At 41.7% G+C, this 25,943-nt stretch overlaps 1 protein-coding gene across 2 annotated transcripts in view; it reads left to right on the top strand.

Annotated features, from left to right (window-relative positions):
• Window positions 1–25,943, top strand: part of hrh2a (histamine receptor H2a) — a 57,618-nt gene that overhangs the window by 29,619 nt on the left and 2,056 nt on the right. Inside the window, exons 2-3 of one of the 2 annotated variants that reach the window (XM_034181914.1) lie at window positions 2,760–4,233; window positions 9,404–9,572. In XM_034181914.1, the coding sequence (XP_034037805.1) occupies window positions 3,231–4,233; window positions 9,404–9,572 (1,172 nt within the window). In that variant the 5' untranslated portion in view covers window positions 2,760–3,230. Of the gene's footprint in view, window positions 1–2,759; window positions 4,234–9,403; window positions 9,869–25,943 lie in introns of those variants that run through there. The other variant, XM_034181913.1, reaches the window with a different exon arrangement.

Raw genomic sequence — 25,943 nt, 5'->3', positions numbered from 1 at the left:
TCTTGCCACCAACAACTGATGCTGCACAACTTCACATCAAAGGGAGCCATCATCAGGCAACAACTTGGCTTCAAGCACACAAAGCATTTCCTCAAGTTCCCCCAGCAGTTGGTTATGGGCTGGGAGTAAAGAAATGGACAGTTACTGCCAACTCTGCTCACATTACCAGAGTCCTGCTTGCAATTGCTGTGCTGTGGTTGCACATCTGGCTGTTCCTCTCAATGCTGCAAATGCAGGAAATCTGGCATGCTTTGCTGCGGGTCATGCAAATGCATCTCTAATTGCTGCAATGTGGATGCATCATAGATTGAATAGGGATAAACCCTTGTATTTATGTATGTTTCTATCAGTGTAGAAATTGATATATGTATGTATTGTTATGCATAAGATTGTAAAGTCTTCATATTAGTGTGTTACACTACAGTAGTGTTGTTTTTAATATTCATGTTAGACTGTTTGTATTATGTATCAGGTAGTTTAACGTTCATGTTGGACTTAAGGAACATTTGTATTATTTACATAACCACACTATTAGGAGATAGATAGTATTATAACAGTTTTACCCACATTTGACCTTTAGAGACATGCATATTAATCCAAGAAACGTGCTTCATTTCAAAGTATCATTCTTTTTTACTTCATTTTGCTCATTTGCTTGCCTTGGTCAAATCAAAGATGACTTACTTTTTACAATAAGTACTTACAAGACTTACAATACCAGGCAGTCACTAAATGAATTGTTTTTTTTTTTTTTTTCTTTTTTTTTTGGTAATTATGGGGTGAAGAAGTAGGGATACAACTTTCCAACAACAACTACAATCATTGAACTCAGCATGTCAAAATACATAGAAATAGAAGTTTTATTTCCTCTTCTAGTGCAAACACAAGCAGACTTTTGAAAAGCTTCATGAAATGAGTGGCCATTTTGCTTTATGCAAATTAGGGAGTGGAGGGGTAAAGATACAGCATGCCAACAGCAATTTTTGAACTCAGCAGGTCAAAATTCATAGGAATCAGTCTGTTGTCTGCTTTTAACAGAAAATGCCTTAAGTACTTTATACAAGCTTCTTTTCTGAAAATGGAACCTTACTATAAATCACAGAGAATGTGCCTGAATGGAAACAACTGATTATTTATGTTAAACAGAATTCAAATGAGTATTTGCATGTCTGACTTGATTTCTGCACATTCTCTTTCTATATTTGAATACTTTTATTTAGGATACAGCAATATAAAAAGCATTTAATGTAAAATAATTACATTCACAGGGGGTCACAGCTGCAAAGCAACATACAATTAAGCAATTTTGAAAACCTGCAGTTAGAAAGTAAATAACACTTTTGCCATTGCTTAATTTCAAACTGATCGAAGAGCTTTCTATTATTAGCCTAATGGAAAGTGCACATCCAGTATTGCATTCTTTTCTCTTTGTATTTCTTCATCATCATCATGAAGAAGTAGCTTGATAATATTTACATATGTGTAAATAATGGGATTAATGTGATTTCTTTCGATACTGGAGGTCTAACATGCTGATCTATTTAACAACCCTGGAAAAACTTGTAACTTCAGCAACAGCAGATTGCGCAGTGTTTATACAGTTGCACATCTTTTTGTTTGCTGAATAAATACTGGGTCCCCCAAAAGCACTGTGGTTTATAGTTTTATTATAGACAGATTGGAATGTACATTAATTGTCTGTTTGTATTCACACACCCACACACATAGCCAACAACGTTAATGTTTTCCTTTATTTATTTATTGACTGGCTGATTAAGAATATTTTTCTCCCATGAAATCAATGCAACTACAAAAAAGAAGCCCAAATTAGTATTAAGATAATATAATTTTTAGCAGGTTTGATAGACATAGAAAAACAGTGCTATGTTTTTGACTTAATTAATTAACTTATATAAACAGGTAGTGACAAATAGGACAATTTTAAGAAAACAGAAGAGAAATTGTAACTTTTTCAACCAATCATCAATGAACTAGTCGTTTATATTTATTTAATGAACAAGTACTCATGATGGTACTTATAACCTTGACTGGGTGTATTTTGCATTTTGTTTAATTTTAATGATTTCTGGTTCAATAGTCTGTTTTCTTATTTAATATTTTTTTTCTGTAAAATCTTTCAAATGTAATTTCATCTGAGCAGTAATGAGCAGAAAATATATTGTATGAGTGACTAATTATTATTATTATTATTATTGCTATTAAGCATTGTACTAATACCACCATGTTGAATGAAAAAAAATTAATGAGTTGACAATTAAGTCAGTTATGTCTTGCTGAGCTGGAAAAGTGATCTGCAAGAGCCGAGACGGTAACCATAATCATTATGGACCCCATTGCCCATCCTAATTTTTGGGCCCAATACATAGAATGAACAGTACATTACTTCTGTTATTCAAAGCATTGTATTGATTAAGTTTTTTTAAGCCTTTATTTATTATATTGTGTTCACTTCATTCTGACATGCTATTAAAATCAGCTTGCTGATATCTGAAGCCTTTTGCTGGAAAGAAAGGATTTGTGAATTTTTTTTTATTATTTCATTTATGTGGAATGGACCTTTAAAAGTTTCATTTCCTTCTGAATGGCAAATGTACACTTTAGGATTAGCCTTGATTGTGAGAAATGTATCCATAATATGTTTTGCATCTTAATCTTTTTAATGTATCATGGTGACACATAATCTATCACATTGTATGTGGTGTATTGCAAACTAACTGTTACCCATCTTTGTCCACTAGATGTCACTACAGTCATAGAAGATGGTTCTGGAGCATCATGATCATGGAACGGAACACTGTGAATCAGCCACACAGAACAAGCTCTGGTCACCAGTCAACACAGAGATTTCAACCACTAGACAGTGAGCCCAGTTCTGATTTACGCTTCTCAGCATCGGGATTGTCAGGGGATGCACACCACACGTCTCGTCTCCTGCTAGACTGCCCCTACAAACATGGTCACCTGTGTGAATGGGCATGCTGGTGTGGTGACATCACAGGGTAGCTGGAAAGCATGGTAGCAGTGAAAAAAAAGAAGCAACGAATCATAGAAAAGAACAGTCTGGTTGTGTTTGACCACTGAGACAGCTGATGGAATGTTTCATCATTAATGGAAGCAGCATCTAAAACTGGACCTGATTTATCTGAGGTGAACCTGGAGAGAAAATGTAACATTGCATTACCAGCAATATTGTAAAAGCACCAGAAATAATGTGGTCAAAACTGATTCTGGGCTTCATCCTGTCCCTCCTCATATTCATGACTATCGGTGGGAATGTGCTAGTGTGCATGGCTGTCTGCGCCTCTCGACGGCTCCGCTGTCTCACCAACTGCTTCATTGTGTCACTGGCTGTGACAGATTTGCTGCTCGGCCTTTTGGTCCTCCCTTTCTCTGCCCTCCTTGAGCTCAGCAATGACTGGCCACTTGGGCCGGTCTTCTGCAACTTCTACATCTCCATGGACATCATGCTATGTACTGCCTCCATCCTTACCCTCCTGGCCATCAGTGTGGACCGCTACCTGGCAGTGACCATGCCTCTGAGATACACCTCTCTGGTATTGCCATGGAGAGTTGCTGTGGCCATGGTGAGTGTTTGGACAGTGTCTCTGGCAGTGTCTTTCTTGCCTATCCATATGGGGTGGAACACTGTTAATGGGACAATTCAGAATTATGGTCCTGACGCTCCAGAGCGACATTGCCGCTTTGAGCTCAATGGACCTTTCGTGTTGACGGACTCTCTTCTCACCTTCTACCTGCCTCTGCTGGCTATGTGCTGGACTTACCTCCGAATACTTCGCATAGCACGGGCACAAGCCAAGCGCATCGTCAGCACTCGCCCCACCGTTACTACCTACAACTGCAGGAATAACCCTTCCACGAGCACCACTTTAGTTTTGAGTGTTACAGCAGTGGCTCTACGGGAGCACAAAGCCACAGTGACACTGGCAGCAGTGATTGGAGCTTTTGTGGTCTGCTGGCTGCCTTACTTCATTGTCTTTACAATATTAGGGCTAAGAGAGCATCCAGACCCTAACACAGTACCTGAGTTTTCCATTGTGTTGTGGCTAGGTTACACTAACTCAGCCCTCAATCCTATACTCTACGGAGCCCTCAACAGGGACTTCAGGTCAGCCTACATTTGTCTGCTGAGGTGTCGACGCCCCTCTTACAGCTGCTGGAGGAACCGACAGCCATCTCCCACTATAACATCAGGTAATGGAGACAGTGACCACACAGAAGTGGGACAACTCAACCACAATTCAAGCATTAATTACATTTAAATGGTTAAGTTTGAGATTAATTTTGTATCATAATTGGTAAAATACAACAAAACCACAGCAATGATACAAATCAAAGATAGCAACTGGAATCTCAGTCAAACATTTCAGAGTTAATTCTCTTGTAACATGTAACATATCTTTGATTAGAAATTCTTTGGATCTTGGACTATTTATCTGTCTGTATGGCTGCCATCCAGGACCCAAGACAGTTCCGTGCTGTGGACATTGTTCCAACATGGGACAGCATCACATCCTCCCAGACCTGATGTGACCTGGCCCTAACAGCCTGTAGTTCATAGTCAAAAGAGTACAGCACAAGTACATTTGGGGTGTATCCAACTCCATTTCGCTATTTACATACTGTATAATCTGAGTGCAAAGTAAGACCAAGGAAACAAAGGGGTTGTATTTCCAAACCGATTTCACAGCAAGTTCGTCACAAAGTGATTGAAGCAATTAGTTTGTCATACATTTCATGATGGTATCACAAAGTTATTTTGACGGTATCATGAAACTAAAAAAATAAATTTTTCTTCATTCATCAGCTCCTCAAAATATTCCCTCTGCCTTCTGAATACACTCTCCTCGCATGCCAGCACATTACTATTTGCATTCTTTATCACGCTAACCTACTGCACATTGTTTCCACCTCAGTTGCTTTGTCTGACCAATCGGTACAAGTATTTTCCTCCTTCCTTAGTGTTTAACATTATGTATGTATAGTCCGATATTTGCCTTTTCCTTAGCCTTTGCCACTTCTCTTTCCACCGTGAGATGCACCACCTGCATCTCCTTGTACTCCTGTCTGCATTCTTCCACTTTCTGCCTATCCAAAGTTATCTTCACCAGCATCTTTGTCTGTATGCTATCCTGAAAATCTTGGCACTACGTCCATTAGAATGTCTACATTTGTTTCATATAAAGTTAATTTGAACTACGGAAATTGACAGAATTACTTATAAAAGCTTCAGAATAACTTATAGGTATAATACAGGCTTAAGGGCCCCTTCACACATAACACGACTAAAGCCGACTGGCGCACGAAGGAAGAATTGCGTGCCACTTGTGAAAAATCGGAGCGCCTCAAATGCGTCGTACAGCTGTCGCCACAACCATTTGCACACGAAGCCGAAAGACAGCAAATGCTCATTCGACCCCTCTCTCGACAGGTGTCAGCCAAATTCCAGGTGCCACACATGAACATCTAACACCACTCACCGGGCACTTAGAAAAGACGTGGCTATTCGCACTCCTGGCAGGATAGTAGACAGCAGGTGACCACATTCAAGCTGTTTGTGAAATATGTCTAAGTGCCCCATGTGTGGCGGAACCGAGCAACACATATGTTTTGTGCCAGAGTGTCAGCTGCCCCCTCAACACATGTTGCATGCATGTGTATCACGTGTGCATTTGTGTCACACACACACACCCCCCCCCCCCCCCCCCCCACGACACGTGGCGTGAGTGTCTTTCTGCTTTTCTCCCTTTATATAGCACCCCTTGGGCACATATTGCGGCTTTTTGAGATTACCTTTCATTGCTATGCTGATGATACTCAGTTATACATGCCAATAACTGCTGGTAATCTCATTCACAGAAAATCCTTAGAAGATTGCCTTGCATCAGCGAAAAGCTGGATTTCTCACAATTTCCTGCTTTTAAACTCTGATAAGACTGAAATGATGGTTCTTGGTCCAATGAGACATCAGCATCAATTTGACCAGCAAACGCTTAGCCTAGGCTCGTGTGTCATACATCACACTGACAAAGTGAGGAACCTTGGGGCAATTTTTGATCCTACATTGTCCTTTGACCTCCACATTAGAGATATTATGAGGACTGCTTTCTTCCACCTGCGAAATATAGCGAAGATTCGTCCCATCCTGTCTATGGCTGATGCTGAGATCCTGATTCATGTGTTTGTCTCTTCTAGACTGCACTACTGCAATGTTCTATTTTCTAGTTTACCGCAGTCCAGAATTAGGGTCTCCAATTGGTTCATAATGCTGTTACCAGACCTTTGACAGGAAGCAGAAAGTATGACCACATTACACCCATTTTGGCATCTCTTCACGAGCTTTCTGTCCCTGTGAGATCAGATTGTAAGGTTCTGGTACTAACCTATAAAACTGTTCACGGAGTGGCACCTCCCTACTTAGATGAACTAATTAAATGCTACGTACTGGCCCAGGCTCTGCGTTCTCAGGGTGCAGGACTACTTAGTGTCCCTAGGGTGAGTATAAAGTCTGCGGGTCACAGAGATTTCTCTTATTGTGCCCCTGTTCTGTGGAATGATCTCCCTGCAGCAATAAAGCAGTCAGTTTCTGTAAAGACTTTCAAGTCCAGACTTAAGATGCGCTTATTTTCCCTTTCGTATGGCTAGCATACTGACATAGTATGTTACTATGCTTTTTACCCTTTTAAATTAATTTGATTAGGTAACGGAGCGTGCCACAGCCTCAACTTTATCTAAAGTCTGGGTCTTTAGTGAAGTTTAGGGCTAGTGGCCAGCGATCACTTTGGTATTTCTTCTGTTTTTCTTCTTGCTTAATGCTGACAAATTATACTGTATTTGTTCTCTTTCTGATGCCTGATTCTGTTTTTTTCTCTCTGTTTGAGGTGCAGCTCCATCCAGAGATGGGTGTGGTGTTTTCCTCCCGCCCTGTGCAACGGCAAAATTTTCTGTATATTCGTTTTGTAAAGTGTTTTGTCAATTGTGTTGCAAGCATGGCCCAGACAGAGGGTCACCCCTTTGACTCTGGTCTGCTTAAGGTTTCTTCCTCAAATCATCAGAGGGAGTTTTTCCTTACCACTGTCGCCTGTGTGCTTGCTCTTGGGGTGGGGAATGTTAGACCTTACTTGTGTGAATTGCCTTGAGGCAACTTTGTTGTCATTTGGCGCTATATAAATGAAAACTTAAAAAAAAGTTTCCTTGTCTTCCTTTCACATCCAGATGTCATGCCCTGTACCTTTCTAGCTGTCTCCCTCAACACATATGCAGTACTTTTCCAGTTGTCCAAAACTGCTTCACCTCCATTCAGTCCCTGTGACACCTCCTTTCTGAATTTCACACAAGTTTCCTCCTTCAGCTTCCACCATCTGATCCATTGTTGAGTTCTGACTCTCTTCCTCTTATTCACCTCTAAAGTTATCTTACAAACCACCATCTGATGCTGTCCAGCTACACTTTCCCCTGCCACCACCTTACAGTCTCCAATTTCTTTTATAGCTTGCATCTCCTACAACAAATGTAGTCCCCCTGCGTGCACCTTCCTCCGTGTCAGCTTGTGTGCCTTCTTTTTCTTAAAGTAGGTATTCACATTTCCATCCTTTTTGCAAAATCAACTACCATCTGTCCTTCCCCATTCAGGTCCTTGATACCATATCTGCCCATTACTTCCTTATCACCTCTGTTCCCTTTGCCAACATGCCCATTGACGTCTGCTCCTATCACCACTCTTTCATGGTTGGGCACACTCTCCACCACCTCATGTAACTCACTCCAGAAATCTACTTTCTCCTTCATCTTATAACCTACTTGTGGGGCATATGCACTGATGATGTTCATCATCACCCCTTCAATTTTCAACTTCATCTCCATCTTAGTCAGTCGTTCTCACTGTGTCTTGTATAACAATGCTACCTCTAACCCTGGTGACATGAAATGTGGGGTTCCACAGGGTCTGTCTTTGGCCACCTGCTTTTCTCCCTTTCTATACCACCCCTAGGGTACATATTGTGGTGTTTTGAGATTACTTTTCATTGCTATGCTGATGATACTCGGTTGTACATGCGGATAACTACTGGTAATCTCATACACATAAAATCCTTAGAGGATTGCCTTGCATCAGTGAAAAGCTGGATGTCCATCAATTTCTTACTTTTAAACTTAGACAAGACTGAAATGATCCTACATTGTCCTTTGACCTCCACATTAGAGATATTATGAGGACTGCTTTGTTCCACCTCCAAAATATAGCAAAGATTCGTTCCATCCTGCCTATGGCTGATGCAGAGACCATGATTCATGCATTTCTTCTAGACTGGACTACTGCAATGTTCTATTTTCTGGTTTGCCACAGTCTCGCATTAGGGGTCTCCATTTGGTTCATAATGCTGTTGCCACACTTTTGACAGGAAGCAGAATGGTCAATCACATTACGTACACCCATTTTGGTGTCTCTTCACTGGCTTCCTGTCACTGTGAGGTCAGTTTTTAAGATTCTGCTATTAACCTTTAAAATTATTCATGGACTAGCACGTCCCTTCTTAGCTGACCTAATCAAATCCTATATACCGGCCCGGGCTCTACGTTGTCAGGTCGCAGGACTACCTTGTGTCCCTAGGGTGAATAAAAAGTCTGCGGGCCACAGAGCCTTCTCTTATTATGCACCTGTTTTTTTTTTGTTTGTTTGTTTTTTGTTTTTGTTTTGTTTTGTTTTTTTGGGGGGGGGGGGGGGGGGGTATTTTTATTTCATGTATACAGCACCAAATCACAGCAAAGCTGCCTCAATGCATTTCACACAAATAAGTCTAATCTTACCAACCCTTAGAGCAGGGGTAGGCAACCTGTTCCAGAAAGATCCATGAGGGTGCAGGTTTTCTTTGCAGCCACTGACTCCACCAGGTGATTTCACTGATTAACTGATTCCATCTGCTCAAAGTGATATTAATCAGTAAAATCACCTGGTGGAGTCAGGGTAGTATTTCCAGCCAATTGACTGACCGACCAGCCCTCATAGTGTACTGGCTGCACAACCCACGTGGCTGAGATATGACAACATTTAAAGTTAACGCGCTTCTGCCCTCCTCATTTCTGCAGACTTGGGACCGACACTCAAAATGTACTGACATCGGTGTGTGAGTGTGTCTGTGAACGGATGAAATTGAGGTAGCATTGTAAAGAGCTTTGAGGTTCCGATTCAGATGGAAAAGCTCTATATAAATGCAGTCCATTTACTATTTCTGATTTTCCTTGCCGCACACCCCTTGTGGCTGAGTGAATAAGCATTGTACAGTTTAAGAAACTGTACAGTATAATGTATTCTAACTATAATTCATTACCCCATTGTTAATCCCTCTCTATTGTCTCTCCATCTTAGCAAGAGACCATTTGACAGAGGTGACACTGCTGTGTGGCCACACTCCTTCTACCTGCCGGGCGGGTCAAACAGAAGAAATCTTCACGCTACAAGAAATAAGCAGCGGAACAACTACAGATGTCTATGTGGCAAATGGCACAACAACAACAGACGCCAATGGCAATGAAAGGTATGTTCTCGAGAATAGTCAGAAACATGTAAATATGAATGGATCAATGATTTAAGGTGTGAGTTAATTCAGGTCTGGGATCATATGCTGATCCTGCACACTGCCACATCCACCAACCCACGGACTAGCCATGGGTCCTGACAATCACAGAGGCAGACCACCAAGCCATGCCTTGCACTTGAAAGTAGCAATATGTCTGCTGCAGGTGACATAAGGATGTCCTCTTGGTCTTGTCCAGTTGTTGCAGGTCCTCAATATTGAAGCAACTGTATGTTGGATCATGCTCAGGGAAGCATGTCATAACAGTAGAATCATAATTGATGTTCCCTCATAATTCAAACATTATGCCTCTTCTGGGTCTCCCTAAGTAACCAATCATTTGAAACAAATCACCCAAGGATTTTCCAGAGAGACCGAGAGTCAGACAACCAACATTCAAATCTGAGGTCTTCACACCAGAATTTGTTTTATTATTATTGTTGTTATTCCAGGAAGTGTGTTCCGAGCAGAATTGGAATGTTAACATTTCTGATTTTGGGTTCCAACATAAAATTGTTGTTTCCAGACTGGTGATAAACAAATGAATACAAGTTAATACTGCAAGGTATTTGAAGGTTCCCATGCAAGACTGTGTGACATAACAATATTTATCTTTTGAACATTGTTAAAAAATGTCTGCTATAGGCATCATTCCCATGTATGCACAAAAATCAGCATCCATGCAATATTATAACACTGTTTGTGTGCATGCACGCAGAGATGCGTGTGCATAATTGCGGATGGTGCTCAGGGCTGATAATCATTAATGAATAAAATACATTGAACAAAAATATAAATGCAACACTTGTTTTTGCTCCCATTTTTCATGAGTTGAACTCAAAGATCTAAAACATTTCTATACACACAAAAGACCTATTTCTCTCAAATACTGTTCATAAATCTGTCTAAATCTGTGTTAGTGAGCACTTCTCCTTTGCTGAGATAATCATCCCACCTCTCAGGTGTGGCATTTCAAGATGCTGATTAGACAGCATGATTATTGCACAGGTGTGCCTTAGGCTGGCCACAATAAAAGGCCACTCTGAAATGTGCAGTTTTAGTACAGGGAACAATGCCACAGATGTCGCAATTTTTGAGGGATCGTGCATGGCATGCTGACTGCAGGAATGTCGACCAGAGCTGTTGCCTGTGAATTGAATGTCCATTTCTTTACCATAAGCCATCTCCAAAAGTGTTTCAGAGAATTTATCAGTATATCCAACCGGCCTCAGAACCGCAGACCACTTGTAACCACACCAGCCCAGGACCTACACATCCAGCATGTTCACCTCCAAGATCATCTGAGACCAGCCGCCACCAACAGCTGCTACAACAATCAGTTTCCAGAACTGAAGCATGAAGCATGGACGGACACAAAGATGAATTTGGTAGATGCATTTGTGAAGCAAAAGTGCAGTGGTTTTGGTTTAGTGGTGTTACGGATTATAGCTGACCCATGATCTGTACACATCACCCCTCATGGTTTGGTACTCATATGAGCTGCAGATTAATTTAAAAGATTCCATCATTTTTTACTTGTTTGTAAAGTACTCATAATAACTGCAAAATCCTCTATGCAGATGTCAGTGAAAGCAAACTGTAGCTAATTGTGAGCTGAGATAAACAATCTGCAGCGGCCGCACCTCGCTGCTTGTACACTAACAGAGAGCCTGTGAACCCAGACGTACGTCACTGTCCATGCAATAATTGCTAAAAACGACTAAGAAGATGAGAACAAAATGTGCGCACTGCTGCCTCTGAGCTCGATCAGTGAGTGCGTCTTGTGCTGTCCTCAGTAGATCCTCACCTAACACACATCCTGCACATCAGTATACTATACCATTACACCATGTAGTGCGCTCAATCATATCAATTATCATAACAACATTCATACAACAGTACTGTAATGCAATACAACAATACAACCAAACACAAATAAAAGAACACCAACATATCATTATAACTTATAACTGACCACACTACTTTGCGATTACCATTAGCATAAAGCATAAAGCCAATAAGCCGAAAATGGCCCGGTCATACGACACAAGGCGATAGCTGAACGAAGGAAAAAAGTCACAAAGTCACAAAAAAGTGGACGAATGAGCCGGCACTTCTCCCATCACGGAAAAGCCTGCAAGTCCAGAGCACATAGAAGAATGAAACCAAACCGGAACTAACAAAAGAAAAATGAAGCAAACAGCGACCTTGACGCTTTAAACAATATCAAAACAAAACATTCATGGTGACGTGACTTGACAGCGGGTATCAAACTGAGCGCCAGCCTGTGATCAGGTCTGCAGCCAACATGCACTCTCCACAGCATATGCAGGTGCAAGATCTGGTTGTCCTGACAACAGGTTTGCCTTTACAAAAACAACGTGTGCGCACACATGCTCCAGCCACAGATGGCATGCGAGCGTGCGCACAGTCGTTTGTGGCGCACAGCCGTTTGTGTGTGCATCCAGCCGTTCCAGCCACAGATATCGTCAGTGTTCAGACTTGAGACTTGGTAGGTGAGACGAAGTTGGGCGACAGTCAAACAGAACGCTGATGGTACGGGAACTACGCAAACGATGAGGAACTGTCAAGACAGAAAGCAAAACAGATTATGGATGAATTAAGGTTGTTGTCAGGTTTCGTTCACATTTCTCAACAGTTTGAAAATTCTGACGAAGCGCCAGCTACAGGAACAAAGCTGGACGGCGGTTAAACGATGGCTCCAAAAGTCAACGTAAGTGCAGATTTCTTGTCTCTTTTGGCTTTGGTATCCTTTGTTAGTACCGTGTGACCGTGGCTTAAGATGTCAGTGAACTCTTATCCTACCAGTCCTCAGTGACTGTATCACTCTACTGCAAATATCTCTGAGCGCTTCATTTAGCGTTCACCTCGCGGTCTGTCTTGAATAACGTTTACTTTACTCGTCTTCTCTGCTTCATGTCCGTGGTAGTTCTGCTGCCACTGTCATGTCTGACAAGCATTTACCTCATGGTCTCTCTCTGAATAACTTTTACTTTACTCGTCTTCTCTGCCTCTGGTCCGTGGTAGTTCTGCTGCCGCTTTGTGCCTGACAACTTTTACACTAAAAAGAGGGACTTCCCCTGAGATTATGTTTAATTCTTGTTTCTGTGGGTTCACTTGTGTTCACTGTCTGCTATCTGCATCTGTGTCTGTCAGTCTTGTGTGTCCTCCTTGTGGGTTGTTCCTCTGCATCCCCTTTGTCTCTGTCCTTGGTTTTGCATTTGGGGTTTCTTTCTGTTTTGGTCCTTGTCCTTTGACTCCCCCTGGTGACTGTTGCTAGTGTTGTGTGTGTCTAAGTCCATGTGAGCTTTTATGTCTGTATCACAGTCTGTGTTCATAGTTGTCTTTGGTTACTTTTGTTGCTGTCTGCAATTTAGTTTCCTTTGTTATAGTGTCTTATTCCTGAGGTTAGTTTGATCATGGTTTTTGTTTCTTTATCAACTGTAGTTTGTCTTCTTGTGTTATTTTGGTGATCTGACTGTTCTTGTTTGTTAACTTCTTCCAACCCCCCCCACCCCAGCTGGGGTTAATTAGTTTCCCTCACCTGTCGTCAGTTTGTGTCTTCACCTGAGTGTGTATTTCAGTCTGAGTTTGCCCCTGCGTTTTGCTGGTTCCTTTATGTTCGTTCACATTGGTCTCTCACTGTTCATCTCACGTTTGTAAGTATGTTGAGAACTCTCTTTGACACACCTCTTGTTGCAACTGTATTTAGTTTTTGTGTGTGTGGGTTTCTTCTTGGTATACCTTGTAGCTACGCTGGTCTGCTCAAAAAGGACTTCACGCTCCTTACTGATGTCCACAGACATTTATTTCTTTATTCAGCTCGTGTAACAGCCATGGAACAACCGTGGGTAACACCCGTGGAACACCGTGAAAACTAAAAAAGACAAAATGCTACATTTAAACTCATATTCATAGACATTAACCCTAAATTACACATTTCGGCTGTAACAAGACAAAACAGCATTATAAAATAACTTTTACCGTGTGCGCCTGTTTGACCAGCAGTAGAATGACACCATAAGCAGATTCTGTGTCTTATATGAGTTTTACGTGCTGCTCTGACTTTCCTTGTCCCCTTTTCTCTCCCGCTCTACACATATGCCCTTCCGGGTCGAGCAATTATGTGGCTTATTTCCTCTTCAGCACAGGTAATTTCAAAATAAAATAAACATCTTAAGCTGTAAAGCCGTGTTACACATAGCCTTAAATAATCGTGCAGTTATTTACCAAAATGAACAAAGGAAATTTTGTATCATATTCCTGTTGTCGTGGTAACCTATATACAATTCATTTTGGCGTCAGTTACACTCCCACCAAATTACCTTTGATACACAATGAAGATGCTGCACTTTACACTCTTCATTTAAATAAATCAATGGTAATTTCAAAGAAATCATCTACTTTCTACAAGAACGACAAGCTTTTGGACGGGTCTCTCTATAATGGATGGTTTGCGCAAGCGTTCACCCTTCTTCCCCAGTTGCTTGTCTCCAACTTGTAGTGACACCTTTCTAATCAGTCCATCATCACCCTCGTGTACATCTACCACTCTGCCAAGTGTCCATTCATTACGAGGGATGTTTTCATCCTTGACTATCACAATATCACCAACTCTCATGTTGCGCTTAGGGGCATGCCATCGCTGTCTCAGAGTGAGGTTAGCAAGGTATTCTTTCCTCCATCTGTTCCAAAACTGCTCTGTAGCATACTGGACTCTTCTCCAGCGTTTGGTGGCATACACGTCTTCTTGAACAAACTTGCCAGGTGGGGGCAGTGGTACAGCGCATTTCATGGTGATAAGATGATTTGGTGTTAAGGGCTCCAAACTTGTGGGATCACTGATACTGTTAACAGTGAGTGGGCGACTGTTTACAATGTACATGGCTTCATAAAGAAAGGTTCTTAAAGATGCGTCATCCAACCTTCCAACACTTTGGGCAAGAACTTTACTCAGTACACTTTTTACAGTCCTGATTTGGCGCTCCCATGCGCCTCCAGCATGGCTTGAGCTTGGTGCATTCATGAGGAAGTCGCACTGCTTATTTGCCAAGTATGATGTCACTTTGTCTTTGTCGATTTCTCGTAGAGTTTTTGCCATTTCATTCTTTGCTCCCATGAAGTTAGATCCCTGATCCGATCTGATTTGTCTGATAGCTCCACGGATAGCTATAAAACAGCGTAAAGCATTGATGAATGTATCAGTTGTCATGTCTTCTAGCATCTCTAAATGAATTGCTCTCGAGCTGAGACGTGAAGAGAAGAGCATAGCGTTTGTACACTTTGCGGCCTTGTTTGGTACTGAAGGGGCCAAAGCAATCCATACCTACATAGGTGAATGGTGGGGAAGGGTCAATGCGATCACTAGGCAGATCTGCCATTCTTTGTTCCTCTGGTGGTGCACGGGCTCTCTTACACCACACACATTGTCTGATATACTTAGCTACTGCTTTACCTCCTCCAACAATCCAAAACCCATTAGCTCTGATCTCATTTAAGGTTTGACCTTGACCTTGATGCTGTGTCTTCTCATGACAGTGTCCAATAATGAGCCTTGTAATAATGCTGTCTTTAGGGAGTATTGCAGGATGCTTCACCTCAAAATGTGTGGATGCCTTCCTTAGCCTACCTCCAACTCTCATCACACAGTCCTTGAGGAATGGATCAAGCTGATAGAGTCTGTTATTACAGGGCAACTTTCCTGTTTTCTGTTCAAGGTTATTCAGCTCTTCCTGAAAAGCATTTTGTTGTGCAAGTTTAACAAGGGTCAATGTGGCTTGTCTCCTTTGTTCCACATCTGGTGGCTCCGATGTCTTTATTTTCTTTGCCATTCGTTGAATGCGTGCAACAACATTGACTGCAGTAGTCCATTTGGAGAGTCGTGACAAATGTTCTGCAATGCCCCATTGTTGTTCCAACTCAGTATCCAGCACTTGTATGGCCTTTACCTCTGGATCTCCCACCAACAGCTCCGGAATGTTTTGTTCTGTTACTATCTCTCTTTCCCATAAAAATCTGGGACCTGTGAACCAGTTTGAGTCAATAAGGTCAGTGACTTTTAGGCCACGTGAGGCGTGGTCAGCTGGATTTTCTGCAGTGGCAACATAATACCACTGTTCTGGGTTTGTAGTTTCGCGGATTCTCTGTACACGATTGGCTACAAAAACATGGAATCTTTTGGCCTCATTGTTGATATAGCCTAGAACTACCTGTGAGTCTGTCCAATAGTATTCCCTGTCAACTTTGAGCTCTAGTTCTCTTTTTAGCATAGAGCTCACAGCAGCAGAAGTTACGGCCGCTGTTAGTTCTAGTCTTGGGATAGTGACTATTCTGGTTGGCGCAACCCTTGCTTTGCCCATGACTAAAGTGCAGTGCACTTGTTGGTCACTCACCAACCTGAGGTAGGAGCACTGGCCATACCCTTGACTGCTTGCATCAGAGAAGTGATGAAGTTCAACTCTCAGGACTTCACCAAAGTTTATGGGTTTGAAGCATCTGGGGATCTGGATCATTTTGAGATTTTCTAAATCTTTCAGCCAACCCTCCCACCTTAGCTTCAGTTCAGTAGGTAGCGGATCGTCCCACCCAATGCCTTTCTGACACATTTCTTGCAACACTTTCTTTCCTTCTAAAATGAAAGGGGCCAGGAACCCACCCTAAGGGATCATAAAGAGATGCCACAACAGAGAGAATACCACGGCGTGTCAGTGGTTTCTCATCGAATGTCGCCTGGAAGAAAAAGTTGTCATTTTCTACATTCCATCTTATGCCTAATACTAGTTGCACTGGAAGGTCATTGTAGTTGAGGTCCACGTCCTTTATCTCAACTGCACGTTCCATTACATCGATTGTGTCTAGCACGTCTCTGCTGTTGGAAAGAAACTTGTGAAGGTGCAGCTTCCCTTTGGCACACAAAGCTTGGGCCTCCTTTAGAAGCTCAATTGCCTCTCCAACAGTTTCCACACTTATGAGGCCATCATCCACATAAAAATGCCTTTTAACAAAGTTGGCTGCTAGTGGGTACTCTCTCTCATTTTCATTGGCCAGATGTTTCATACCGTAATTAGCACAACCTGGGGATGAGGATGCTCCGAAGAGGTGGACTTTCATGCGGTATTCTGTGGGCTCCAAGTCTGTGTTCCCATTTTCCCACCAGAGAAACCTCAAATAGTCTCTATCCTCTGATCTGACGTGGAACCTGTGAAACATCTTTTCTATGTCACACATAAGTGCAATGGGGTGCTTACGGAAACGACATAGTACTCCCGTGAGGCCATTTGTGAGATCAGGCCCTGTCGTTAAGTGGTCGTTTAAAGCTGTCCCTTCAAACTTTGCAGAGCAGTCAAATACCACCCTGATCTTGCCTGGTTTTCTCGGGTGATAAACACCTTGGTGTGGTATATACCAGACATTTCCTATCGTCGGCTTTGAGTCTGTCTTTTCAGCATCGCCATCTCTGAAAACTCCTTCCATGAACTTCACATAGTCATTTTTAAACTTAGGATCTCTGTCCAGTTTCCTTTTGAGGTGCTTCAAACGAACCAGAGCCAGACTCTTGTTGTTTGGGAGTTGGGGGCGTGCCTTAAATGGAAGGGGCATTTCAAGATGACCATGCTCATTTTGATGGATCCCTTCTTTTAGGATTTGGAGGAATTGGATATCCTCTTGCGATATATCACTCTCGTTTGGTTTGGTATCTGCAAAATCTGACTCGAGTACTTTAATAATGGCAGTTGGGGTTACGGGGGGTATCTCTTTCACAGCCACACGATGACATAGACCAGTTACATTGCTTGCATTTGCCAACTGTGGTGCCCCTCCTACAATGCTCCAGCCTAGGTCTGTTCTGACAGCATAAGGCTCGTTGTCATCTCCAGTGATGACCTCTCTGGGAGCTAGGGCTCTGGAACAGTCGTAGCCTATCAGCAATCCAACTGCACAGTCCATTAAAGGGGGAATCTCTTGAGCAATGTTTGTGAGATGTTTCCATTTGCTGGCTGTTTGACAAGTAGGAATGTGTGTGCGCTCAAGTGGAATGAAGTCTCTTGTGTAAGCTGGAGGTAGGTCGATGCACGTATTGGAGAAGAATCCTCTGACCTTAAGTCCTTGTGCTCTTTGACTCTTCACAATAGTGTCCCTTTTGACCATAATTGCGAGCTTTAGTTTTACTGGCTCTAACACTGCCTGCAGCTTTCCACACACTTCCTGATCAACAAACGTGTGGGTGCTTTGCGTATCTAATAGCGCATACACCAAGGTTTCACTGCTAGGAGAATTAGTTGACGAAATCCACACTGGCACAATCATTGAGGTGCTTCCATTCTTACTTCCTTCCACTGAACAAGAGAGTGAGGCCATGTTCTCATCTGCTGTAATTTGTACAGGTTTGTCTGCTGGAGAGTGATCTTCATGCAGAGGAGTTGGATGGCTTCTTTTGCATATGCTGCACGTGGCTCTGTTTTTACAGTCTTTAGAGATGTGACCTGTCCTCAGGCATACAAAGCACAGTTTGTTTTCATGTACATAGTTTTTCTTATCATCCACAGACATTTCTGTTAGCCTTGGACATTTATGTATGGTGTGATTTTCTCCACAGCAAATGCACTTGCTTGTGCTGGAGTTTTGTGGCAGTATGTCTCTTTTCTTTTGCTTATCAGTGTCTCTTATCTTTATTTCCTCTATGTCAGACTTAGCTGTGAAGGTTGCAGTGTCTGAAGCCTTTACACGGGTGACAAAGGCATTTGCTTTTGTGCGTTTTGTTTCTCTCGCTAGGATTTCTGCAGGTGGCTTTAAAGCGTGTAAGGACGACACTGGGTTACAGGCTATGCGTGCCTCCTTAGAGATAAAGGAGGCAAAGTCTTTAAAGCTTGGATAGTTCTCACTTTTATCCAGCTGTTCTGTTACATAGCGATTCCACCTGGACGTTATCCAATCTGGGAGTTTGACCAACAACTTCTGGTTCTCCTCACAATCATCTAGCACTTGTAGACCTTTTATGTGAGGCATGGCATTGCTACATGTTTGCAGGAAATCACTGAATTCTCTCAGTTTGACATACTCTTTTCCCCCGATTTTTGGCCATTTGTTGAGTTTCTCTCTGAAAGGACGTTGCACTACAAATGAATGACCATATCTTGCATTGAGCCTATCCCATGCTTCCTTATAGGCTTCCTCATCTTTACGGTAGAAACTACCTTCAAGAGTAGATTTAGCTTCTCCTGCTATGTATTTTTGCAGATAAAATAGCCTGTCTGCAGGATTTGAGCATCGTCTCTCTATTAGAGCCTTAAAACTTGTGCTCCACTCTATGAACTTTAAAGGTTCACCGTAAAACACAGCAGGCTCTGGGGCAGGTAACCGAGTGAGAGCTATTGACTCTTGAACCATCTGTACAATGGCTGACTCATTTTTTGTGACTGGCTGATCATCACGTTCAATGTAAGAGGTGGACAGCGTAGGGCTTACTTTGCCGTGTGCACATCTCTCACTTTTTTCTTTAATCTCCTCTTCTGTGTAGACTTTCAGCTTTGCCTGCATTACTTCAATGTCTCTTTGGTTTTCAAGTTTGTTCAATTGTTGACGATGAGCTTCAATAGCTTCTTCCAATTCCATTTCGGCTTTCTTTGCAGCTAGTTGTGCGGCCGTCTCCGCTCTCTTGTTTGAGATGCTAGGTGACTCAGAGAGATGGTCAGAATGAAGGCTGTGTGTAGTTACTCTGGAAGCAGTAGATCCATATATTGATCTGGCATATTCGTTATCAAGGAGCATACGTAATCTTGCCTTTTCTGCTACAGCATCAAACCCATTTTCTTCTTCTATTAGTCGTAGTCTCATTAACCGCACCAAGTCCAAAGTTACAGCAGAGCATGCATCAACTTTCCTCCGAATTTCTTGACTTGGGGCTGCTTGCCTTCTAATGTTGTCATAGGTTTCTTTCAATTCGGAATCAAGCATTTCAACATCATCCATCATGTCACACAAGTCCTTTCCTGAGCATGCTTCCTTTAATCTTGTGCGAGTATCTCTTACTTTAGTTTTCCACTTGTCATAGAGTGATTGGAACTTCTTTTGCTTTTGGTCTAACTCCTGTTCCTTGAGTTCTTGCATTTTAGGTGTAAAATGTCTTTCACGGGAGGATTTTCTTATTTCTCTTCCAGACTGATCAGTTATAGCATACATTTCCTTTGGTCTTACAGCTGCCTCTGTATGTACTTCCCCTTGTTCTTGGGGCTCATGGTCGAATTGGTTATCATTTTGTAACAAGGAATTGTCATTGGAAGTCATTTTGTATTTTTCTTGCTTTATTTTCTGTCGTTTTGTTATTCATTTGACTCTTTATTTATCCATCAGTAGCTCTGGCCATTCATAACTACACAATTTGCCCTTAAGATGCGCATTTGCACTTGGTCTTGCAGCTGCAGATGAAACTTTGAACTCTGAAGCCTTGGCTTGCTGCAGGATGCGAAGAACTCTGGCGCCGCCTTGTGGGTGTAGGACGAAACAGCCTCAGCACGATGGATCAGGTGACGTTTTCACTGTAGCTACGCTGGTCTGCTCAAAAAGGACTTCACGCTCCTTACTGATGTCCACAGACATTTATTTCTTTATTCAGCTCGTGTAACAGCCATGGAACAACCGTGGGTAACACCCGTGGAACACCGTGAAAACTAAAAAAGACAAAATGCTACATTTAAACTCATATTCATAGACATTAACCCTAAATTACACATTTCGGCTGTAACAAGACAAAACAGCATTATAAAATAACTTTTACCGTGTGCGCCTGTTTGACCAGCAGTAGAATGACACCATAAGCAGATTCTGTGTCTTATATGAGTTTTACGTGCTGCTCTGACTTTCCTTGTCCCCTTTTCTCTCCCGCTCTACACATATGCCCTTCCGGGTCGAGCAATTATGTGGCTTATTTCCTCTTCAGCACAGGTAATTTCAAAATAAAATAAACATCTTAAGCTGTAAAGCCGTGTTACACATAGCCTTAAATAATCGTGCAGTTATTTACCAAAATGAACAAAGGAAATTTTGTATCATATTCCTGTTGTCGTGGTAACCTATATACAATTCATTTTGGCGTCAGTTACATACCTTGTGATTCTGATTCCTTTGGTATGTTTTGTTGGACTCTTTACCCTCTTCCTTCACATTACTTGTTTGAACTGTTTTGTCATTTTTTGTGCAACATTAAATCACCTTGTTTGCAATTACCATCTGCCTCCTTGCCGTATGCATCTTGGGTTCAATTTTCACTTTGCTAAAACCTTAACAAACCAGTGTATACGAGGTCTGTTAGAAAAGTATCCGACCTTTTTATTTTTTCAAAAACTATATGGATTTGAATCACGCGTGATTGCATCAGCCAAGCTTGAACCTTCGTGTGCATGCGTGAGTATTTTCACACCTGTCGGGTGCGTCATTTGCCTGTGAGCAGGCTTTGTGTGAGCACTGGTCCACAGTTCAGACGGCTTCTGGTTGCTTTTCAGTCGTGTGATTATCCGAGAAATTGAACATGAGCTGGACATGCCCCAACATGTCCTGTGAGGCTTCATCACAGTGGTGCTTTGCACCATGCGGCTCCACCGCGACGCGCGGAACTCCTCCGCACGTCTGTCTCAATGTGCCGAAAAAGTGCTGAAGTCCACGTCTTCTGCAATTCCTGTGCTAGTCAGATGACATACCGGATCCAGACAGCATGCACACTAAGGTTCAAGCTTGGCTGATGCAATCACATGTGATTCAAATCCGTATGGTTTTTGAAAAAAATAAAAAGGTTGGATACTTTTCTAACAGACCTCATATGTCCCTGGCCACACAAAACAACTGCCAGTCTTGTTCACTGTTTTCTGAAAAGCCATGAAACCTGGTAATGAAATAGAATGCCCCAACTCCATGATTTTCTGTCAAAGCTGTTGTGGCAATGCCAAAGCCTCCATCTGTCCTTTCCTTTGATAAAGCAGGACCTCTTTAACTACACAGGCTGCCTCCTCTATATGGCTTGCTTCACCCTGCTAGACTCCACCAGCCTCTGTCACTTTCCCAAACCACTGTTTCAGTATAGCAGCTTCTTTTTGTAGTTTCCCCAAGTCTGAGGGAAGCTCAAAATCCCATAAACTAGGCTGTTTGGGGGACACCAATCCCTAGCTATGGGGCACCCAGAAATTTTTCTTTCCTTTTCTGAGGTCCTGTGTCAAAGTTCACATTGAAGAAAGGCAACTCACTAAGATTACTCTCTGCACTCTGTGCTATGGTTGTTACATTACACTGTTTAACTGGCAACAGCTCAGCTACACTTAGGGGCTTACTGACACCGGTCCCTGAGTTTAGGACCATATTTGCATTTGACTCACTTAGTGGCTGATGTAACAGATTAAACAGAGTGAGGACATTATTACTCAGAATGACTGGATATGGCAGCTTTGGTGCTCGTGCTACAGTCATAAGAAATGTTTGGCCACCTACAGTTACATAAACCTCAGCTGTGGGGTAAGTCGGCTCATCTCTATAAATACAGGCCATTTTAGATTTTTCCTCACTCCACTTTTACCTAGTAACCAAACTGGACAATATGACCGTCTGAAAGCATGCTGTATCAAGTAAAGCTTGCTCCCACTGACCAATTATCAGAACCAGTGCTGTTCTACGTGTCTCTTCAACTGCTTATCTCCAAAATTTTAGAAAAAGTGGTGGCCAAACAGCTTAATGAGGTTTTAGCTGAACACTATACTTGACAAATTTAAATCTGGGTTCTGTCACGTGCACTCCACTGAAACAGCTCTTCTTAGAGTTTCAAATTATATTTTAATGTGAAGAGATGCAGGTGAATATTCAGTACTCGCACTTTTGGATCTGTCTGCAGCTTTTGACGCTGTTGATCATGGTGTTTTAATTGAGAGATTAAGCACATGGGTGGGCATTTCTGGGTGAGCCCTAGATTGGTTTTTATTCTATCTCTCTAACAGAGGTTTTCCGTTGCTGCAGCTAAATATATGTCCTCTTCTGCCATTCTGTCCTGTGGTGAGCCCCAAGGTTCCGTTCTTGAACATATTCTACTGGTATTGTACTTGCTCCCATTTGGACATATTTTGAGTTCCTTTAATGATGTATCAAATCATTGTTATACAGATGACATGCAGCTGTACATCTCCTTTTCTGCACAAAATGTTTCTAGGGTATCTGTTCTTCAAAACTGTGTTGATGTCACAGAAAAAAAAACTGATGGCTGGTAACTATTTGTCACTTAATACAGCAAAAATGGAAATCCTTGTTTGTGCCCCTGAGGAGTTTCTTTCCTCAGTGATCTCTGTGGATCTCTATCCTCTTCTGTTCACTCAGCAGTCAGAAATTTGGGTGTAACATTTGACCAGGCTCTCAAATTTGACATGTATGTTGCTCATCTTGTGCAGTCATGCTTCTTTCATTTACAGAACTTTGCCCACCTTAGAAAAATTGTGTCTCAACCTGAGCTGGAACAGATCATTCATGGCTTTATTTCTTCACATCTTGATTACTGTAATTCACTGTTCCCTAGCCTCAGTAAGTCCTTGCTGGACCACCTATAAATCAGTGAACTCTTGCACCTGTATGTGACAAGCAGGTCTCTGAGGTCCTCGGACTAGAACCTGTTGGTTTGTACCAAGGTCAAGGCACCAAAACTGTGAAATGGACTGCCACTACACCTATGTTCCGTGGACTCTGTTGGAACTTTTAAAGAGAATCTCAAGACCTATTTCTACAGACTTGCTTTTAACTAGCTTTATGTTATTGCTGCTTTTAGTTTCTGTATTTTTATTTCTGTGTTCTTAAATTTGACTTAAGTGGAGGTTTTCCAGCGTAGCTTGGGAGCTTGAAGCATAAACTGCTTACTACAAGGAAAAGCTCCACTTTGTGGCTGACCAAAACCCTATTCATCCCCAGAGGACTTAGTGTCATGTGCTCGATACTGATTCCCCCATCCAAAGGAGGCACCACGGCTTCCTTTTCTGGCTGATGAGAAGACCTCTGCTAAGCAAGGTGCCTCTTCTACCATTTTGGGGTCATGTTCCGAGAGCCAAACTTCCAACTCTGGGTCAACCATCCTCAAGAACTGTTCAAGAATAATTATCTCTGAAATTGGTTTCACTGAAAACTTTTCTGGCTTTACCCATTTGACAAACAAGTCCTTGAGGTGGACATATAGCTCTTGAGACATCTCACGAGATTCAGTCTTTAGGGACCGAAAACATTACCAGTAGGTTTCAGGTGTGATTTCATATTTTTCCAAAATTGCTGCTTTAACCTTGTCAGAATTTCAGACTTTCAGATCCATGAGCACAGCAGGATTTGCCAGTCGGAACAAGACACACTGCCCAGCCCTCTTTAGAATGATAGCACACGCAAGCTAGTCTCTCAAACGTTGTGAGAAAATGTCATCATCAAGAGATAATGGCAATAATTTGAGTTCTCTCTGTAGTCTAGAATCAACACTCATCTAGAATGCTATCTCATCAGGCTCATCAGTGTCAAAATTAACATCATCATCATTGCCATTACCACCGTCATTCATTCTTTGTGAGAGGCCGGCTTCCTTTCTGTCACTTTCGTGTCTCTGATCATCACTCAAATTATTCATCTGCTGCTGCATTCTTGACAACTGATTTTGCATTGTTCTCCATCACTGCTTCTGTTGAGAGGATTCTCTCTCCCTCCACAAATCTCTCTCTGCTTGCAACCGCATCATGGACTTCACCAGACCCAGACCACCAAACAAATATTTACAACAAATGTCCAGTAAGAAAATGACCTTCATTGCAGTTTAGTCGGTGATCTGAGTTTCGTGGTGCTGTTTTCCAGCAGGGAAGCTGAAAAACCATTCTGTAATGGTGTTCCATTACAATCGTGGCATTTCAAAAGACAAAAGTTCACCAATCTCATAAGTTCTCAGTTTTCAAGATTTAGCTTTGTAACACAATAGGGGCATTTACCTCCAGTAGTACAAGCACTAACGTATAGCTTGTGTGAACAAAAGTCCCAGAGTGCATTGACATTCTCCATAGGCTATATTTTACTCTATCGCTAATGCCACAGTTAAGAAGCTAGGCCATGCTGGGCACTATGTTTAGCCTAAAAGGAGCTAGTTAACTATTTTTCAACATTATTTCACTTTACATGTTAGCCTGTCCATCAAACACAGATGACAACATTTATAACATACAAAGCACAATATTTACCTCATTATTAACCAGTTACCATTATTTCAAAGAGGTGTTTATGCTGTGAAACATTAAAAAAGTATAAAATTTATGGTTTCAAATTTCTTCTGAGAGACACTCATCATGGGCATGAATGTCATGGGCTTTTAACTTTGGGCTTTTAATGATGCCTTTGAACCGTTCTTTTGCCAGGGTCAAGTCATTGTACAGCATATATAATTAATGACTTTAAAAACAAGAATTGGGTGCACAAGTTTGAATTTATTTTGGATCTTCTATAATCCACACAGGGTCAAAATTATACAGATAAGTTCAAATATAAACATTTTATCACTTAAATCTTTTAATAAGTGGTACGGAAGATTCTACAATGTATTTTAACGTGACAAGGGTTATTAAAGTGGAGGTGACACCAAAAAATGTGCACAAATGAAAACTAAAAATGATGAAATGTTGACATAAAAAAAAAATCCTCAACAATGAAAGTTGATAAATGCGCAGGTGAAGGATAGCTGCCTGAAGCCTGCACTCTATTTCAGCCCTCAGCTGCGGCCGTATTGTTGCTGTGTTATCACTGGAACGGGACCTGCTGATTCAAACCCAAATCAATTGTAAACACGGCTGAAGTCGAGCTGATTTTGGACTATTTTTTTAGGGTGGAGCTTTTTTTTAAGTCCAGTCTGAAGGTGTTTCTGAAGAAGCTGTCACAGCCTTATGGTTTTGAGCCTTATTTAGACCACAATGAGGGAGACGAAACTCTGGAGGAATACAGAATGATGATTATGAAAAAATAAATAAATAATGGAGGTGATTTTGTTATGTGGGTGGAGGTGATAAACTGTTTGGGTTTTTTTGCCAGCTCTTTGGTCATAATCAATTGATTAAAAATTAGTTTGTTTTACTATCTGTTTCATCAGAAAAAAGTGATGAGGAAGTGTGGATTTTTTATTTTTTTCTTAGAAACAGGTGCATACATTTCAAATCTGAAAAATGACACAAGGGACTGAAAATATCAGTTAATATTGTTTCCTGCATGAATGCAGTTAGTGTACTGTACGTTAGTAGTGTAACATGTTATTATTAAATATTAAAACCATTCACACAAGGC

This window comes from Thalassophryne amazonica, chromosome 11, assembly GCF_902500255.1.
Source record: "Thalassophryne amazonica chromosome 11, fThaAma1.1, whole genome shotgun sequence".
NCBI classification, from domain to species: domain Eukaryota; kingdom Metazoa; phylum Chordata; class Actinopteri; order Batrachoidiformes; family Batrachoididae; genus Thalassophryne; species Thalassophryne amazonica.
This window is presented reverse-complemented; position numbering and strand designations above follow the sequence as displayed.